General features: G+C 38.7%; 1 protein-coding gene across 3 annotated transcripts in view; it reads left to right on the top strand.

Annotated features, from left to right (window-relative positions):
* Window positions 1-18689, top strand: part of ABCC4 (ATP binding cassette subfamily C member 4 (PEL blood group)) — a 187061-nt gene that overhangs the window by 135617 nt on the left and 32755 nt on the right. For all 3 annotated transcript variants that reach the window (XM_070471514.1, XM_070471515.1, XM_070471516.1), the window contains 2 exons: window positions 16323-16473; window positions 17859-17978. In XM_070471514.1, the coding sequence (XP_070327615.1) occupies window positions 16323-16473; window positions 17859-17978 (271 nt within the window). The remainder of the gene's footprint in view (window positions 1-16322; window positions 16474-17858; window positions 17979-18689) is intronic.

An 18689-nucleotide genomic window follows, 5' to 3' on the forward strand; every position in this document is an offset into this window, starting at 1 on the left:
AGTAATAATAAGGTGAAAATAATACTTTAACAAGGACAATAGAGAGCAGTTATGGAAGATACAAAGCCTTTAAAAGCAAGTACCTTTAAGCCAATAATTTGAGTATGGGATCAAAGTCATCTCAGAAAATGTCTTTTTTTGTTTGTCTAGGCAGCTTTTCTTTTAACATGTTGATTGCTGTATCTTAAGGTGTCTTTTTTTAAAAAAAAAAAGAATCCTATAATCCCACTGAAATACCGTCTCTCCAGCCTTTGTTTTGTCTGTCAGCTTGGAGGTTCTAAAGAATGGTGTTAGGTCATCTCAGTTCTCATCTGCTTATTCAGTATGGTTGCTCATTGGGATTTTTCCCTGTTGTTTTTTCCCTGTCTACTTTTCACTTATTCAGGCTACAGGGACCTTGTCAAGTGTTTATTTTGGATTTATCAAATATATAGCATTTATCCAAAGTTGTATATTTTCTAAAATCCCAGCTGCTGCTTCTGCTGCTAATAATAATTCCTGGGTTTAAACCCTTTTCACTTTCTCTAGGTGCCAGGTAACATGATCCCATTTTAAGGCCAGGAAGGAGAGAAATGTTGTGGTGAGGATGTGCAATTATGGCTTGGTGCTGATGCTCCCAACTCCCCAGTTTTATTTCTTTGTTCAAATGCTCTCTAAGTCAAAACATAGACTCTTTTCAGGAGCCATTGCTATAAAAGGAGTCCAAAGTACTTAATTTGGAAAGTTAGCTATGTCAGAAAAATCAGTACTTGGTCTGAAATTATTCTTGGCATTCCTGTAAGTCACAAACAATGTGTCAGTGAATATCTGGCTGTAAAGGTGTAGCCTTTGGGAGAAAGCGTCCACTGTCAACCAATGTGAAGTAGTCTGTGATTTAGAAGCAAAGTAGTTTTTACTGCAAAGATGCCTGATTCTGCTCCCCACCCCACCACCACTGCTTTTGCAAACTTAAACCGGGCTACATAATTTATCCTCAGAAGCAATTTTTTACCAAAAGAGTCCCGTGTTATGAGGGTGATGGTTAATTACTTTGAGAAGATTTTTTGGAAGGTTCTGCGTCTTTGCTACTGCTAGCCAGGCCAAGGTTGGGTTTCCAGAGCCGATTGGCCCACTATGTGCTTCACACATGGTTAGTTTTAGTCCTCCTAATGATAATTCACCACATATATTTGTATGACTTAACAGAGGAACAGGGATAGATGCTACCTGCTTTCAGTGTCCAACATTCTCAGTAGTGTGAGGAGAGAATTCTAGTCTCACCGTTCTTTGTTTTAACTTGAGAGATAAGGGTCTCACTTAATCTTGATGGAACACACCATTGTTAAATACCAGTAGTCCCAATTAGCTGATTTCTTGAATCTAACAGCAATGGTAAATCTCTGTATTATTGTCTGCAAGAAAGGAGTTTTTGTATAAAAGATGACTCAGTTATCAATTATGATAAAGATCTGTTGTCACTTGTTTTGTTTGCAGGTGTCTTTAATAAGGCTGCCATAATCCCTTCAGGAAGAAATATTTTCTCCTTTTAAAAATAGTATTAGCTAAATATAAAAGCCCTGATCCCTGCCATTGTTGTTGATTCTTTGAGGGACATTTCCCAACATTCATTGTTTAAATGGTTGTCAGGAGGAATCAAGTGAAACTTAATAAACAATGCGGTAACTGGTTCATCGTACTTTGTGTGCCGAAGCCTTTCTCCGGAGGATTTGCATTCGATGAGTGGGCTTTTGACGAGGTATCACTGAGATCATTTTGAAGTATTTGGGCCTTGTTGCTGTATTAGCAAGAGAAGATTTTTATTAAAGCCAGAAAAATGAAGTTAACCTGACTCAACGAAAGGCCAACAAAAATAAAAATGTAAATTGATTTTTTTTTTTTTTTTTAAGTTGAGTAGGACTCTGTAATGATGAAAAGAACTCCATGGTGTGATCTGGGACTCTTAATGGAATCATGTAAACTTAAAATAAACACTATTATGGTAAGCACATAGAATGAAAACTAATTTTCCAAATCAAATACATTATATTCAATTCATTTTCCCCAATCAACCAAATGTTTAAAACCTGTTAGTTATAACAGCAATCTTCTGGAAATTAATTAGAAGCCTATTAGCTCTGCTAGCTGAGCCGAATGAAGAGGGTTGCTTGTTACATTTCTAAATAGGCTCCTGAATTAAAGCAAAGGAAGGTCAAAATGACAATCAGTTTGACTCACCTTATGACTTTTCTTAAGAAGTTGATGTATTTTTTTTTTAAGGAATTGTTTAATTTTTTGAATGGACATTTTATCCACTTTGACTTATCCTCAGTATTATCTCAGTGACCAGTAACATCCTCTCAAGTGCATGGGAATCTGAATTGGAAGGTCTCTTGTCTGGCCCATCAGCTTGTCTAAAGAGTTTTGTCATCCCCTTTCTTAACTGAGATTGAAAATTTCCTGTCTGCCTTTGATTTTAATGTCCTTAGCAAAACCTGCTGCCGACCTCAGGAGAAGCTGGGTTTTAATACCTCTCATCAGATTCTTAGGGTGAGGATCTTAGTGAATAGCAGCTGCTCCTGTGCTCAGAGAAGCTCACACCACGCCAGTCCTCTTAAACCCATCAGCTGAGTTTAGAAAGGGTTGGGAATTTCCATATCAAGACGTTAAGCTTGGTTTTATCATGTGGTCCTTCCTGATCTACATGTCATCTCTGATGCTTGAGCCAGAAAGAACTTGGCAGGATGTATAGCAAGAAATAGAATGCAAATCAAAATTCAAAGCTAAGGTATCTTTCCACTTTTGAAATATTCAAACCAACACTGACATGTTTAACATTTGTTTCTTACTGATAAGCATGTGATAATACCTTACAGGAGAATTAAAATCAAATAGATATATAAATAATGTAATTACACTTAACCATGGGAACTTTTTAATCCAGAGCATGTGTGTTTCATCACTTTTCCTGTAAGACAGTGACAGTTTTGTTGGTCTTGTAAGTAAGAGTTCAGAAAATGGACCATTGGGTTGTAGTATAATTGGGTCTGCTGCTGGTGAATTGGGGAAAGGAAACTGAGAACAGAATCCTCATCATGGGTTAGGAAAGGTAATTCTCCAGTGAGGAAGTCAGAAGTCAGATTTTATCACTCATTTCACTAACAAAGTGGCTAAGATGAGAAAATGCTAAAGTGTGAACCAGTTTGCTGGGCAGATAGAAACTATTTTCTTAACTTTGTCCCTTGGACTTCAACACATCATTTGAATTTGTATGAATTGATGGGTTTTGGTTTATTTTTTGCTTCATTTTTAGTTTTAGTGAGTGATCCATATCCATGCTGATGAGTGACACAGCTCATTTTAAAACGAGTGTGCTTCACAACTGTCTGGCATTCCCATGAGAATTCCAGAGGAACCGTGGGGTAATGTGTGGGATTTGGGAACCTGAGTTGACACAGGTATGGAACAAGAGTGAATGAACAGAAACCAATTTTTGGCAGCCAAGGCCTTCTGGAAGGGAAGGCCAGAAGTGAGGGAAGTTTTTGGATGTATCATAGGAAATAAATAATTTATACAAAATGACAGCAGTCTGTAGGTTACCTCAGGGTTGCCGTGGGCTTATCAGATAAGTTAGCCAATGGCTGGCAGCACGAATCTGGTTTATCAAGGTGTTGTTGAAACTCGTTTGTTTGTTTGCTTTTTCAAAAATCATAACAGCTTTGAGTACTAACAATATTTTTAAAAACCAAGTCATTTATCAAGCCAGAACTTGGTGTTCTTCCCTCATTGAAACTAAATATCTCACATGTGAGAGAATTCAACATGGGAGGAATTCTTGGAAGAAGGGTTTGACTTTCAAAATATACTGAATTTGAATAAATACAAACAAACAAAATACTGGTTGAAAGACCTGGTTTGTTTTATTTGTTTCTTGTGTCTTTGCCTCTTGAACACTGTGTTGAATAGATTAACCTGCCCACAATTCTCTAAGACCAGCAGACACCTTTGTTTTTTTCCTTCAAATATCCGAATGTTTGCTTATTTAGGAATCAAATTTATTTTCAGTGAAATACAGTCTAATATATCATAGGAGGGTGTTAGAATTTCATAGATGACAGTACTTATCTGAACTGAACTTATCTGAACTTGTTGTGAATTCCAAGTGCAAGAGTTGTTTGGCAAGTTGGATACTCTGGGTGGTCTTAATAAAGGCTTTGCTTGAATAGAAAATATGTTAATGAGACAGCAGATGCATGGGAGTGAGGGATGAATTTGAGAAATAAAGGAAAATTCTGTGCTGAGAGTTTGACAATTGTTGTAGACGTTCTCAATGACGCATTACAGATGGGATTTATACAGAGAAACTCTGACTTGATATCCATACATGTTGATAAATTACACCAAAACATTAAGATTCTGAATTACTTTAGTGTTGGCCAGCTATTTATATTGAAGTAGTTAAGGAAGCATCTTCTGAAACCCCACTTGGGGAGTTGGGGATGGCTTCCAGAACCTCATTTAGGGATGGAGGAGGCACAAACGGCAGGGAGCCCAGGAGGGTGTAGGATGTTGGTGGGGCAGCATAGCGTAAATAGTTAGATTGTGAAGTTGGAGATTAGTCATTGGAGGAGATAAAGATGGAGAGGCCCAGCAGGGGTCAGAACATAGGATGACTTGTGTCATCAGCACAGGAGTTTGGTTTGGAATGTTGGTAGAATGTTGGGGTTTTAACAAGGTAGGGAAGACAGGAAGAGGCACTGCTTTGTTCAAGTTCATCTTTGGAACAGGCAAATCATGATGTTAGGTGTGGCTAATGAAAACCCTCTGTTTTTAATCAGGATTCTACGCTGCAAAACAGTCTGTCCCCTCAGGTGATGGCAGTGTTATCCTCCTGTCCTAACAGGGGAGCAGTCACAGGTTTGTACGCTGCTAGTTTGATTCTTCAGTTACCTGTCTAGTGAAATTATGGTTACTGACCATTACAAAGGAAGAGGAAGTCAGCATGAAAAAGCCCAGTTGCCGAAGTCTGTTAGTGTGATTCTGACGATGTGAGAACCCTGAAAATGTTTTTTTGCAGAGTTCTTCAATCTTTAGGAAAAACGTGATGTTTTCATGGTGTGAGGGTCAAGTGTGCTATTGAATCATATAGAGATTTTATGTTAACTGGTAATCATTCATGATGCCAAGAGCTTTAAGCGCTGGAGTGGGGAACTCCACACTCTGCCTTTCCAGTCTTGAATCCTAGGTCTCTCCCTCTGTCCCAAAAAGCTGTACTTTCCTTCTCCATAAAAGAGATAATATGACCAACTTCAGAAAATTTGTTTGGTAGACATAATTAAAATTCTTGGTGTAACATCTAACTACATGTTAAATGATAAATAATGGCTAGTTTATTTAAATGCCCCATATATCTTTAATTAGGAAAAATAATCCAATAATGCATTATATTGCACTAAAGTGATTGTCATAGTTTCCAGGCCCATGTGTATCACCACATGAATGTGTATCACAGTGTTTCTAGGTTTGTAATCCCTGAAGATTTTAATGGATTTTTAAGCTTTTTGGCTGCACTCTGAAGCCTGTGGGCCCTTAATGTCCTGATCAGGAATTGAACCCATACCCCCTGCATTGGAATCGAGGAATCTTAACCACCAGACCACCAAAGCGAAAGGAAGTGTTGATTGCTCAATCGTGTCCAACTCTTTGTGACCCCATGGATTGTATCGCCTCTCAGGGTCCTCTGTCCATGGAATTCTCCAGGCAAGAATACAGGAGTGGATGGCCATTCCCTTCTGCAGGTCATCTTCCTGACCCAGGGAATGAACCCAGGTCTCTTGCATGGCACACAGATTCTTTACTGCCTCAGCCACTAGGAAAGCCCCACTGGACTACCAGGAAAGTCCCTAATGGACACTTTCTAATGTAGGCTCATTGGGTTGGGAGGCAGTGGGGAATAGAGCTAAATATTTCCATAGAATTTCTGAAGCTTCAGGATCTCAGGTAACATGTAGTAAGGAATCTCAGTTATTCCTGAAGTCTTTCCGTTAAAGACCTGGGTTCGATCCCTGGGTTGGGAAGATCCCCTGGAGAAGGGAAGAGCTACCTACTCCAGTATTCTGGCCTGGAGAATTCCATGGACTGTATAGTCTATGGGGTCGCAAAGAGTCTGACATGACTGAGCGACTTTCACACACACTCACTTCCGTTAAAAGGATCACTTTCAAGAAGTCCTCCAATAGCAAAATATGTGGAAATGACCAGTAAGAATTTATGTATATTAATAAAGCTTGAATTTATGCAGACTAATTAAAAAATTGGGGGACTGCTCTGAGCATTCAGAAAATGCTGTAATTTATTGAGGAAAGCTGAGTTGCCAAACCTGTCCTCACGCTCCTGATTCACTCCCTGCCGCTCCCCACCCCCCAGGAAAACCCCACAACAACAGCTTGGCTGGGCTCAAATAACTGACTCTTCATGTCCTTTCATGGACACAAAGGGCTTATCCTGAGGCCTCTTGAACCACCAACGCCAGCCCTGGTGAGACCACCAGGGACCTTGTCATTCCCTCCTCAGCACACACACAACGTACTGACTGCAGTTTTATGAAGTGAAAATGCCCAAGAAAAAGAAAAAGTGAAGGAGGTGTCCTAAGTCATTTCTTTCCAAAGAGGGGAGTGCAGAAGAACAGGCTACTGCATCTGGATATTGAGAACAAAGCCTGAGACTCAGCATAATAGGCTGGGTCACTTGCTTTTATAAAAGCAAAGAGTGGAACTGCCTTTACTTGTCTCAGTACCACTGACCCTTGCATTTCATTGTGTAGAGATGTCAGGGAAAGTGTGTAGAAAGCATTCCAGTCTCTTTCACTGAACAATGACTTTGTCATTTTGAGCTTTTCTGTGGTGTGTTGACCCCTTCCCCCAACCCCTCCCTCAAATCCCGGTTGGACAAAAGAGATTGTTAGTTAGGCAGCCTTGCCCTGTTTGAAAGATCTGTTTTACGGACTCTTTAAAAGTAAACTCATTCATTTGAACTGAGTCACAGCATTTTCACGCTTTTAAAATCAACAAAAGCGTTTTAGTTAGGAATTTGCAGGGATCGAATATTCCCTGAAAATGCTAGTCCCAGAGATTTATGCACACTGCCGAGTTAAATTGGGTTCCCTTGTTAATAGAAAAGAGAATCAGTGATATTGGTTACTGGAAATATTTACAAACACTTGACCCTTGGGTTTCTGAGATCAAGGTAATATACTTCACATAAGCCCACTCAATATGCTCTGTTTTCTTTTTAATGAAAGATGAGATGGTTGCGTTTTTTTCCAGCATAGTAGTTAGCACACTTAGAAGTCAGCACTGTCAGCGTCAGCCCGGTGACAGTGAATCAGTGGGGACCTTCTTAGGCTGGCAACCAAGTGTTGCATTTTGTGTTTCCCAGCATGTGTGCTCCAGTGATAGTGTTTATAGTTTAACAAAAAGCTAATTAAGACCTAAAGAAAAAATAAGGACCCCATTTTTATCAAACCTCCTGGTGGTGTTCAGAGCATAAAATTTTACATTATAGCTTCACTGGATGATGTCCATTGGAAAACTACAGCTGTCATTCACAATGCTTTCTCTCCTTGCCATCTTGTATATTTAGAAATGATCAAACAGCAAATACTCACGTTGAGGGCCATATGCTGGTTTTTTTTTTTTTAATTGTTTTTGTTTGGACTGGTTCTTCATTGCTGCGCATGGGCATTCTTTAGTCGCGTGGCGCAGAGGCTGCTCTTTAGTTGGGGTGCGCAGGTTTCTCATCTGTGGAGCACAAGGGCTCCAGTAGTTGTGGCACTTGGACTTAGTTGCTCCTTAGCCTGTGGTACCTTCCCCGATCAGGGATGGAACCCCGCTGCATTGGCAGGCTGATCCTTATGCTCTGCACCAGGGAAGTCCTCCATATTCTATTCTTGGGTGTGTTTCTTCAATTCTGTCTACCGATGAGTTTTCTCAACAAAATGAAGAGCGGGTGTGCTGAAGAACTTCCTTGGTTTTTGTTAAAAGCCTGTACTTAGCATTTTATGTGTGGATATATTGTTTTAATCTGTTGTGGAACATGATTTATTGTAATCTGTTTATCTTGTGGTGGTTCTCTGCTGGTGAGTTTGAGGACGCATTTGTTTCTTGCAACTCTTCCTTTTGTCTGTTGATTTAGTCTTCCTTTGATTAGCACACAAAACCGGATTTAGAGCATTCTCATCACCTCTCAGAAAATCGCTACTGCCCCTCTGGAGTGAATTTCCACACCCCGACAGCTGTGCTAGATTGCTTTCACCTTGTGTCAGTTTTCCTGTTTTTGTGCTCCTGAAATAAACGCAATCAACACAGTACAGGTTTTTCTGCACTGCCTTCTTTTGCTTAACATGTTTTCAAGATTTTCAAGATCTACCGTGTTGTAGCATGTTTCAGTGGTTCTTTTCTTTCTTATTCCTTTCTGAGTCATTCTATTGTATGAAGATACCACAATTTATGTATCCATTCTCCAGTTGATGGATATTTGTGGTGTTTGTAGCTTTTAGCAGGGAACCTTCTCTAAGAAGTGTTTATATGGCCATAGGTTATCATTCCTCTCAATCAAATGTGTATGTACGGGTGGAATTGGTCGGTCATAAGGTAAGCATTTGTTAACTTAAAATTACCATAAAACTTTTCAAGATTGTTGCACCATTTTACACACCCACTAGCAATATATGGGAGTTCCACACCTTCGCAATTTTTGCGACACATAGTATTATCAGGCTTTGTGTCTAGTCTTTCTGTGCATGACTTCTCTCATTGTGGTATCAATTTGCATTTTCCTGATGATTAATGATAGAGTTCTTTTTCATGCATGATTACTGGTCATTTTTTTTCCCAGTTATGCTAGCCACATTTATTTACAACACCTTTATGGATTGAATTGGCACTTGATTCAAAATCATTTGACTCTATGTAGACAAGACTGTGAGTTTGTATACTTTATTTATTTGGTATATTTTATTTTGTTCCACTGATTTGTTTATCCTTCTACCAATACCGCGGTCTTAGTTATTGTATGTGTTAGTAAGACTTGACATCCTCTGGTTTAATTCCTCTAACTTCTTCAAGATTGTTTTGATCATTCTAGATCACTTACTTTTCTGTATAAATTTTAGAAACCTTTTAATTTGTTTTCAAAGAAAGCCTTCTGGAATGTTGATAAATATTCAGGAATGAAGTCAACCAAAACATTATAAGACTTCTATAAAAACTAGAAAATACTTCTAAAATTAAAGATGAACTCAGTAAGTCAAATATATAACTGACCTCAGATAGTCCTCAAATTGACCTGTAGTTAAAAGGAAATATTAAAAAAAAAAAAGGAAATATTAGATTTCTTTCAATTGTATTTATGGAATTGTTCTTAAGATAACTTTCCACTTGCTTGTTGCTAATATGTAGAAATATAATGATTGTTTGTGAATCTACTTTGCATTTCTTGGACTTGGTTTTTCTTTTTAAATTATATAGAATTTTCTATATCCACAATCATGTCAGTTTTACTTCTTCACTTACAATATTTATTAATTTTATTTCCCTGCTGTGGCTAGAGGTTTGAGTAAAATGTTGAAAAGAGTGATAAGAAATTCTTATACTATTAAGGCAAAACTATTTCAATATTTTTCCATCAAGAATGATGTTAACTACAGTTTTTTAGGTAGATTGAATATTTCCCTTAATTCCTAAATTCCTGAGGGTTTTACTGTTTTAAAAAATCAAGACTAGGTCTTGAAATTTGACCAGTATTTTTTCTACATTGTTGAGATCATAAGATTATTCACCATTAATCTTTAAATGTGATAAATTATACCAAGTGATATTTGCAGGTCAAATTAACCTTATATTGCTTAAATAAACTACAACTGGTCATAATGTGTAATGTATTTTTTTCTTTACATATCACTGTATGCAATTTGTTAACATTCTGTCAAGAATATTTTCATTTCTTCATGAGTTATATTGGTTTATACTTTTCTTGGAATGTTTTGCCAGGTTTTGGCATCAAAGGTATGCAGACCTCATAAAAATTCATGAGAAATGTATCTTTTTGTTAATGTGTTTTCTTTTTTTCATTTTTTGCCTTACCTCAAGCTAATGTGACTTTAAGTTCCCTGACCCAGGATTGAACCCCGGGTCGTGGCAGTGAAAGCGTGGAATCCTAACCACTAAGCTACCACGTCAGTTTATGTGTCAGTTTGGCCAGGCGGCATTCTGCAGTTACTCAGTCAAAAAGTAGTCAAGCTGTTACTGTGTAGATATTTTGTAAAAATGATTAAAGTGAATAATCAGTTGACTTAAGTAAGGAATCCTATCTTAGTCTTGGTGGGCCTCATTCAGTCTGTTGAAAGGGCTTAAGAGCTAAGGCTTCTGTGAATAGAAAGAAATTCTGCCTACATGAACAGTATTGGCTCCTGCCCAAAAGTTCCGGCTATCGCATGTAGCAGCCAGCCTTGTGGATTTCTGACTTACCTAGCCAAGTCTGATTGTGAAATATTACTTTTTTGTGTTGTTAGATTCAGTTTATTTGTGTGTCCTTTAGTGTTTTTAAGACAGTTTGGATTATAATTTTTGTTTCTTTTAAGGTCTTTGTCTGACTTTTATATTATGATAATGCTGTACTCAAATTCCCTGGATGAATTTGGTAAAACTTTTTTCATAGTCTACTCTTGAAGCTCTCTGGGCCTAACATCTTTGTGTGTGTTGGGGGAGATGGGGAGGGTGAAAATGCTCAGTATCTAAGCACAGCTTTAGTTGCAGCCTTCAAATTTTAATATCTGCAGATTTTTATTTTCTTTTATGTCAGAATACTTTAATTTTATTGCAATTTTGAATTAGATGATACTTCCAAATGTGTTACTGAACTTCCAAACATTTAATGATACAGTAGTTACCTTTTTGTTATTGATTTCTTGTTAAATCCACTTAGGTCAGAATATATTCTGTACTCTTTCTGTCCATTAAAGTTTGTTGATACTTGCTTTATAGTATAGGATATATATTTGAAAAGAACATCTAATGACTACCTTATTGTATATTTCTTGATTAATGTTTGTTAATGGTGTTTTAAAAATATTTTATATCTCCATTGATTTTTTTTTTAACGTATTTATCCCATTAGTTCAGTTTTTGAGGTAGGTGAGTTTAAATCTCCTACTATGGGTATGGCATTGTGTATTTCTACTAAGCTTTGTCAGATTTTGCCTTATACATTATTAAACTATGTTATTAGGAGCATATAAATTTGGATTTAAAAAATCTATTGGATAAAATTGACCCTTTATAATTCTTTTTAATTTATCTTTTAATTGAAGGAGAATTGCTTTACAAAATTTTGTTGTTTTGACCCTGTATTCTTTTGAAGTGTTTTCCTTTATTTCTCGCAGTCCATCCTAACTTCATGTTAGATAGATACTCCAGCTTTCTTTTATTTATTTTTTTTTTTTATGAGATACCTTGTTCAACATTTTATTTCCACTTTTATGTGGGTTATTTTTAATGTGTGGCTTTTAAGTTTTTAATTATTTTATTTATTTTTTATAAATTTATTTTTTAATTGAATGATAATTGCTTTACAGAATTTTGTTGTTTTCTGTCAAACCTCACATGAATCAGCCATAGGTATACATATATCCCCTCCCTTTTGAATCTCCCTCCCATCTCCCTCCCCATCCACCCCTCTAGGTTGATACAGAGCCCCTGTTTGAGTTTACTGAGACACACAGCAAATTCCCATTGGCTTTCTGTTTTATATATGGTAATGTAAGTTTCCATGTTACTTTCTCCATGCATCTCTCCTTTAAGTCTATTCTCCATGTCTGTTTCTCCATTGCTGCCCTGCAAAAAATTCTTCAGTACCATTTTTCTAGATTCCGTATATATGCGTTAGTAGATAATACTCATCTTTCTTTTTCTGACTTAGTTCACTCTATGTAATAGGCTCTAGGTTTATCCACCTCATTAGAACTGAGTCAGATTAAATTATTTTATTTTTAGCTGTGCTGAGTCTTCGTTGCTGTGCTGGCTTTTCTCTGGTTGCGATGAGCAGGGGCTACTCTCTAATTGCAGTGCGCAGACTTCCCGTTGTCGTCGTCGTGTTTCTTTTTGTGGAGCTCGGGCTTCAGGGCATGTGGGCTTGCTTCAGCAGTTGTGTTAAGGTGGCCCTTTTAAAAATAGAAAACAGATGGACTCTGTGTCTCGAATTTCATAATAAGCTCAGACCCTGAGAAAGGTTAGACAGGAAGCTATTGATCATTGAGATTTGCTGAACACAAAGGAAGGAAAAGTGCACTATGTTTTTCTAATGGTTTCTGTTGTGTTGGTTCAGGAGCTGTAAACCAAATCTCACCCTTGACTCTTCAGTGGAACTGGCTGTGACTCAGGATTAAGGGCTAACTGAAGAATTACACAGGTTTCGCAGCCAGGATGGATGCCTCAGAAAAGATCTGAGGCAGTCAAATTAGGGATGAAAGGGATGGTTAATGAATCCTAAGGACAGCACACGTTTAGAAAACTTAATTAATACTAGAGTGTGTATGGATCTCATCATACAGATAAGACACACCAACTTCCCATCATTTTCTGATTTAACAGAATGGGTGAGGTCAAGATAAATGAAGGGTCTGGAACCAAACCAGAGCTGGTCTCTGAACTCCCGTGAACATTCAAGATTCCATATCCACTTAACACCTGCAGACTCAATATTAACTCTAGGTCAGTATTAGATTTAGGACCTTACGCTGAAGAGCTTTCCTCGTTTTCCCCTTTACTAATATTTATCCAGTGTTTGAAGGGTACTGGATATTGATTCATAGAAATTACATTTTATTTCTTAATACTTGGAGAGTTTTGTGTAGCCTGTTCAAGATTTTAAAACAAGTATCTTGTGTTATCCTAGCTAACATGATTGATGAGATAGTCATTTCATTGAAAGGTAATTTTTTTATCTCATGTTTCCAGAATAAATAGAATCACTCCTACACCCACGTCAGCAGATACCTTACTGAACAAAACTCGGCAGCATTTGTTTCTTTCCCTAAATCAGAAGAAACTTGTGCCAAGAGATGAATCTTGTTTATGGCATTTGAGTCACATCTTCCATATAAATCAGTAGAAGTTTAAGGCAGTCAGAACGATTTGTACTTATCACACTTGGAACAAAGTTCTTAAGAATCTGACAGGAAAATTCAAAGGTTTGAGAGTCTTCTGAGGTGTTAGCAGTCTTAATGATCCTGATTTTATTTTTTAATAGTGTACACAAATAATAAAATTAATGTCTACTTATTAAGTGACTTTATGATTAAATACATGTTTCACATTGGGCCTAATATGAATATGAACGAGAGTTCAAATAAGCCTGGAGTGAGCCAAAAGTATGGATGACATTCATTTGCATAAAATAAGAAGAATACATTTTTACTGCTGTTTATAGAAAACATGTTCTTTGGCACAAGCTTCACAAAGACTAGCAGGAATAGAATACTGTGGAATTAAGTTGAAAGTAAAATGTGGGTAGATACCTAGGAATTCCTACAGGACTGTAAACAATTTGGAATTTAAATGCTAAACAGGCAAACAGGCCCTTATATTTAAAACTGTGCTTGTGAAAGGAATACATTAAATCTGCATTATTAGAATATAGTGTTAATTGTAGACATAGAGAGTTCCTGGGGAAACTTTAACCCAGATGTATATATTGAACTTATAAAACTTAGTCTCATTTTGTGTTCCTGGGATTTATGTATTTATGACAATTAAGTCGGGTTGCTTTTTACGCTTATGAAACTTTTCTTATTTAAACAGTATTTGTTAAAATATTTAAGTGTCTATTAAACAGTATTTATTAAAATGTGTAGCATTCATTTTTACGACCTTTTCCTGATCTGTCTGCTGTTTGAGCTGAACTGGCTCTGATGCCCTAATTAACTGGGAAACATGGTCTGGCCCCTGCATGGAAGAGACCCATGTAACCCTAAGAAATTCAACACAAATAGAAAATGCAGATGAATAGGGGAAGAAATTTAGATCTTAACTTTTTTATTATGAATTTTATCTGTATATGGGATACCATAGCAGGCAGAAATTAAAAAGACAGGCTTGGAGTCAAAATGAATGCATTCTCTGACTTTGAGCAAATTACTATACCTCGTTGAGCTTTTTAAACAGGAATCTCCTATTCAGATTTGATATGAGAATGAAATTATATAATGCCAGTAAAATACTGGAGAGGTGGCAAACCATGGCAAGCCTTATGAATTATCTATTATTGGTAACTTGGAGAGTGAGGTAATCACCCCCACTCACTTGGTATTCAGCTGGATCTAGGAAATGGTGGAATTTCTTCAGTGATATGAGAAAATTTGCCATGTGCACTAGGAATAAAGCAGTTATCTTAGTTTTCACATTTTTTGAATGGTTTTTTACACAAAGCCATTAACATTTTTCAGAAATCATTACTTTTTTTTCCTTTCTCTGCTGTGTTTATATACTTAGTTAACAATTTATTTAGATGCCACTATGTTTTTGTCAGAAACAGCTGCTATCCAGAGACAGCATCCATTCAGAGGTGCTCATCAGATTTCCCTTCCACAGGTGGTAGCAACAGGGTCCTCAGTCTTAGTCATCTTGATGTCCTAACCAGTCTGCTTGCTCCAAGAAGGCTGACCTTGGGGTGGACACGGTTGAATTTCACAGGATTCGCAAGTTTGCAAATTCTTTTTTCCTTAATGTCAACTACCAATTCATACTGCGTAGAATAGAAAATGTCATTCATTTTGATTAATAAGTGCACCACTTTTTCCCTTGGTCTCCCGTAAATGCTTAGCAGTTTTCTAATAGTTAAGTCTTCACACAAAAGCTTGAAAGAAAGAGAAGATATGGAACAAGAAACGTTACGTCTCCAAAAAAAATTGTTGGCTTCCCTCCATTTCCCTAAGGTTATCAGTCTTGGGAAGGCCTATAGAGGACAGAAATTGTAGTAGGCATGAGGTTTAGTCGTCATATTATTGGAAATGTGCCTCTTTAAACAAAATAGACCTCACATTCGATATTCTCTGTGACCAGAGAAAAAGCCACAGTCATCATTCCATTTAGGAAATGTTCTGCAAGTACTCTGATAGGTCCCTGGGTAGTATGAAGCAGTTCCTGTCACAGGGTCCAGCTTCATGAGATTCTTAAGATTCTTTGGGCCCATTAATCTATTAACACACCATCCTCCCCTCTCCTGGTTCCTTGCATCTAGAACACAATAAAGGAAGTTAGAATTTATATTTGTTATAGATGAAATGGTAAGCACTTAATAAACATTATCTCATTTAATTCCCATCACCATGTTTTTATGTTGTTGGTATATCTCTGTTTTTGCTCAGAGTAAGAGTATTGGAATGTCTTACCCTTCCTGGTAGTATTTGAGAAGGTTAGTCCCAAACTCTGTCTGAGATGGCACAATACCCAGGTAATGGATTTTGCTTTCCAGGTGTAGGTTGTCATTGGTTGCAAAGAAAAGAATCACTCCTCATTGTCCACAATGACCATATTCTCTCAGGTGAAAAACTGGATCAAATAATTGCTTGAAATGGACACTTTGAATCTTTAGCATTATGACAGAAAGTTGGCTGTAGGTTTGGGGGAAGATTAAATTGATCACAGTGACTCACACCCAGACTCCCCCTGGCTCTGTTACTGATGCTTTGCAATCGACATCAAGTTGATGTTGCTCTCCATCCATAAATTGAGATAATGCTGTTCCTCAGTAGGGTTACTGTGATGAATAATGAGTTAATACATGTGACGCTTTGAATATACAGACCTATGTGCAGACAACACTCATAAACAGTCACTATGGACAGAAAACCAAGAAAGAATTCCAATTTTCAAAGGTCAATATTTGAATATCTCTTTCTTTTCTGAACTTAGAAGAATTTGTAACCTACTATTTCTTTTTCCCTCCGTGTATAGCTGAGGCTTCCGGTTTCTTCATCTGTGGTAGGAAGACAGCTGAGTGTCTCATGATAGTTTCTGTTTTCCGAGCCTCAGGTACTCTCATCTTTTCCAAATGGTACTGCCTGCGCTTTAGGGCTACTTAGTCGATCAAAAGAGCTTATGCTTAGACACTTCGTACTTGGCCCAGTGTTTCAAACACGGTAAGTGTACAGTAAACACCACGAGGACCATCTTTCCCCAACATATCCTTTGAGGAAAAGGAGTTTAATCCTAACAAAACAACCCATTAAATTTTATTTTTTAGGAGAATGCTGGATAAATAGGCCCCTGTATCTATATTTTCTCTTTCAGACATTTCTGCAAGTGATCGGTGTGGTGGGCGTGGCAGTGGCGGTGATTCCTTGGATTGCCATACCCCTGGTTCCCCTTGGCATCGTCTTCTTTGTTCTCCGACGATATTTCTTAGAAACATCGCGAGATGTCAAACGCCTGGAATCTACAAGTGAGTACCAGGGCTCTCAGGTTGGGATGTCCGTGCAGACTGACTTCATTTATGATAATTAACCAGAACCCTGAAATCCTGTAGGTTCTGTCTTGGAATTTCTCACCAAGTCTACATTTGGTAATTGCATATTAGGGGCCTTCTGAGTCAATGTGGCCCATAAGGCACATGGAGCTGGTAGTGTTAGTCGCAGCTTTGCATTATAGCGCAAGGGGAACAAATGTGAGCACCATGAGGATAGGGACCGATTTTGTCTTGCTTATCACATACTTCCTAACACAGAGCAGCCACTCAGTAAAAGGAAAATATTGCGTCATTTTTCTAAAAGGAAAATAACTGCATCATGTTAGAAGTAATAATCTTTTTCAGGAGATGCACAGGTAACAAAGTGATGTCCTGTTACAACACAGGTCATCGCTCATCCCTGACAGAGGTCACAGGTTACAGTACAGCCTTGTTCACAATGGGAATGAGAACCGTATGGGGTCCTCACTGCCCAGCAGCCTGCAGGCCACCTGTTCCCTGATGGGCAGGAGCCTGACCCTGGTGCTCGTGGTCACTGGGCTCTCAGAGAAGATGGCAGGAAACAAATGGCCAGTCATCTGCCACCAGGCCCAAACCTACATGAAGTCACTCAAAAGAGAATGGCCACTGAGGCCACTGTCAGATTTTACAAGGGTGATGTGATGTCACATGCCACAGTGACCTCCAGATTCCTCGGGTATCCAGCAGGGCAGTTATAAGAACATCATTCAGTTTCCCAGAGTGGAAGATGCCTTAATTGCATGGGTCCTGCAGTCACAAGGGCGGTATAGTCCCAGGTTCTCTGTGACCCGCCCAGAGACTCCTGGTGCAGGTGCAGGGGTGATGCCGAGAGACGGCAGGCTGTCCGCTCACCTCACTTATCTCACCCCTGTCCTGTGCCAGCCCTTAAGTTTCTAATCTTATGGTGGTGACAACACAAATTCATCACAATTCAGTGCAGTGAGTACTCTAATGGAGAATTAAGTTTAAAAATGATAATCAAGAATTAGTGAATTATAAGTTCTTACTTAGAGGGATGTCAGGGAAGAATAGGGAGGGAGGCAAGATTGAGGGAGCTTGATGAATGAGTTAGTACAGAAATGCGTTGTCTAAATACAGGTCCGAACTAAATTTGGTCAAAGATGACTTTGAAGGGAATCTGTTATATGCGGGTCATGAAAGTGAATCTTGGGATGAGGAATTTTGAGGGTCACAGTAGGTACTTTGCCAGGCAGTTGCCAAGAAGCCCTGGGTGTGCCCCTTGGGAAGATAAATGACCGGCCGAGCACAGGAAGCAGTTGGTTTCCTCGCGTCCAGCCTCCCTGACTTTCTCTGTTGTGTATCTGTTTCTGCTTCCCCAGCACGGAGCCCAGTGTTTTCCCACTTATCGTCTTCTCTCCAAGGCCTCTGGACCATCCGGGCGTACAAAGCCGAACAGAGGTTTCAGGAGCTGTTCGATGCACACCAGGACTTGCACTCAGGTCTGTGGGATTCTGGAAATGATTTCAAAGGATGGGATGTGCTGCCTTCTGAGGCCTGACCTCCCTCTCAGGCGGCCTTGCTGGCCCACACCTCTATGCCGCCCTGCGTCTCCCTCTGTAAACCTGCCTCCCCCACCCCTTCTCCTCAGCTCCCCATGTGTGCACCCCTCTTCCCCTGGCACACCCCTGCTTTTCCTCCTCTTACTGCCTTGCATTCCAATTGTCACCACATCCTATGGCTTTGGCCCTTTAAGAAGGGTGTCAACAAACTTACAAAAAAACACACATAGTCTCTGTTGCAACTCCTCAGCTTTGCTATTATAGCACTAAGGCAGGCAAAAAGAATACAGCAACAAATGGCTGTGACTATCTCCCAATAAAACTTTATTTAAAAAAGCAAACTGTGTCCATTCTTGGCCCATAGGCTGTTAGTTTGCCAACTCTTTCCAGAGCATGTTGTAGTTGGTCATTTGTGTCCGACTCTGCGACCCCACGGACTGCAGCATGCCAGGCTTCCCTGTCCTCCACTGTCTCCCAGAGTTTGCTCAAAACTCATGTCCTTTGAGTTGGTGATGCTATCTAAGCGTCTCATCCTTTCAGAGAATTAAGGAAAATAATTTCTCCATTATCAGATATGGCACCCAGAATTTCCTCTACATTAATAAAATCCTGGTCCAACTGATAAAATGACATTTGGAAAGCCACATGTAG

This window comes from Odocoileus virginianus, chromosome 8, assembly GCF_023699985.2.
Source record: "Odocoileus virginianus isolate 20LAN1187 ecotype Illinois chromosome 8, Ovbor_1.2, whole genome shotgun sequence".
Lineage (NCBI taxonomy): Eukaryota > Metazoa > Chordata > Mammalia > Artiodactyla > Cervidae > Odocoileus > Odocoileus virginianus.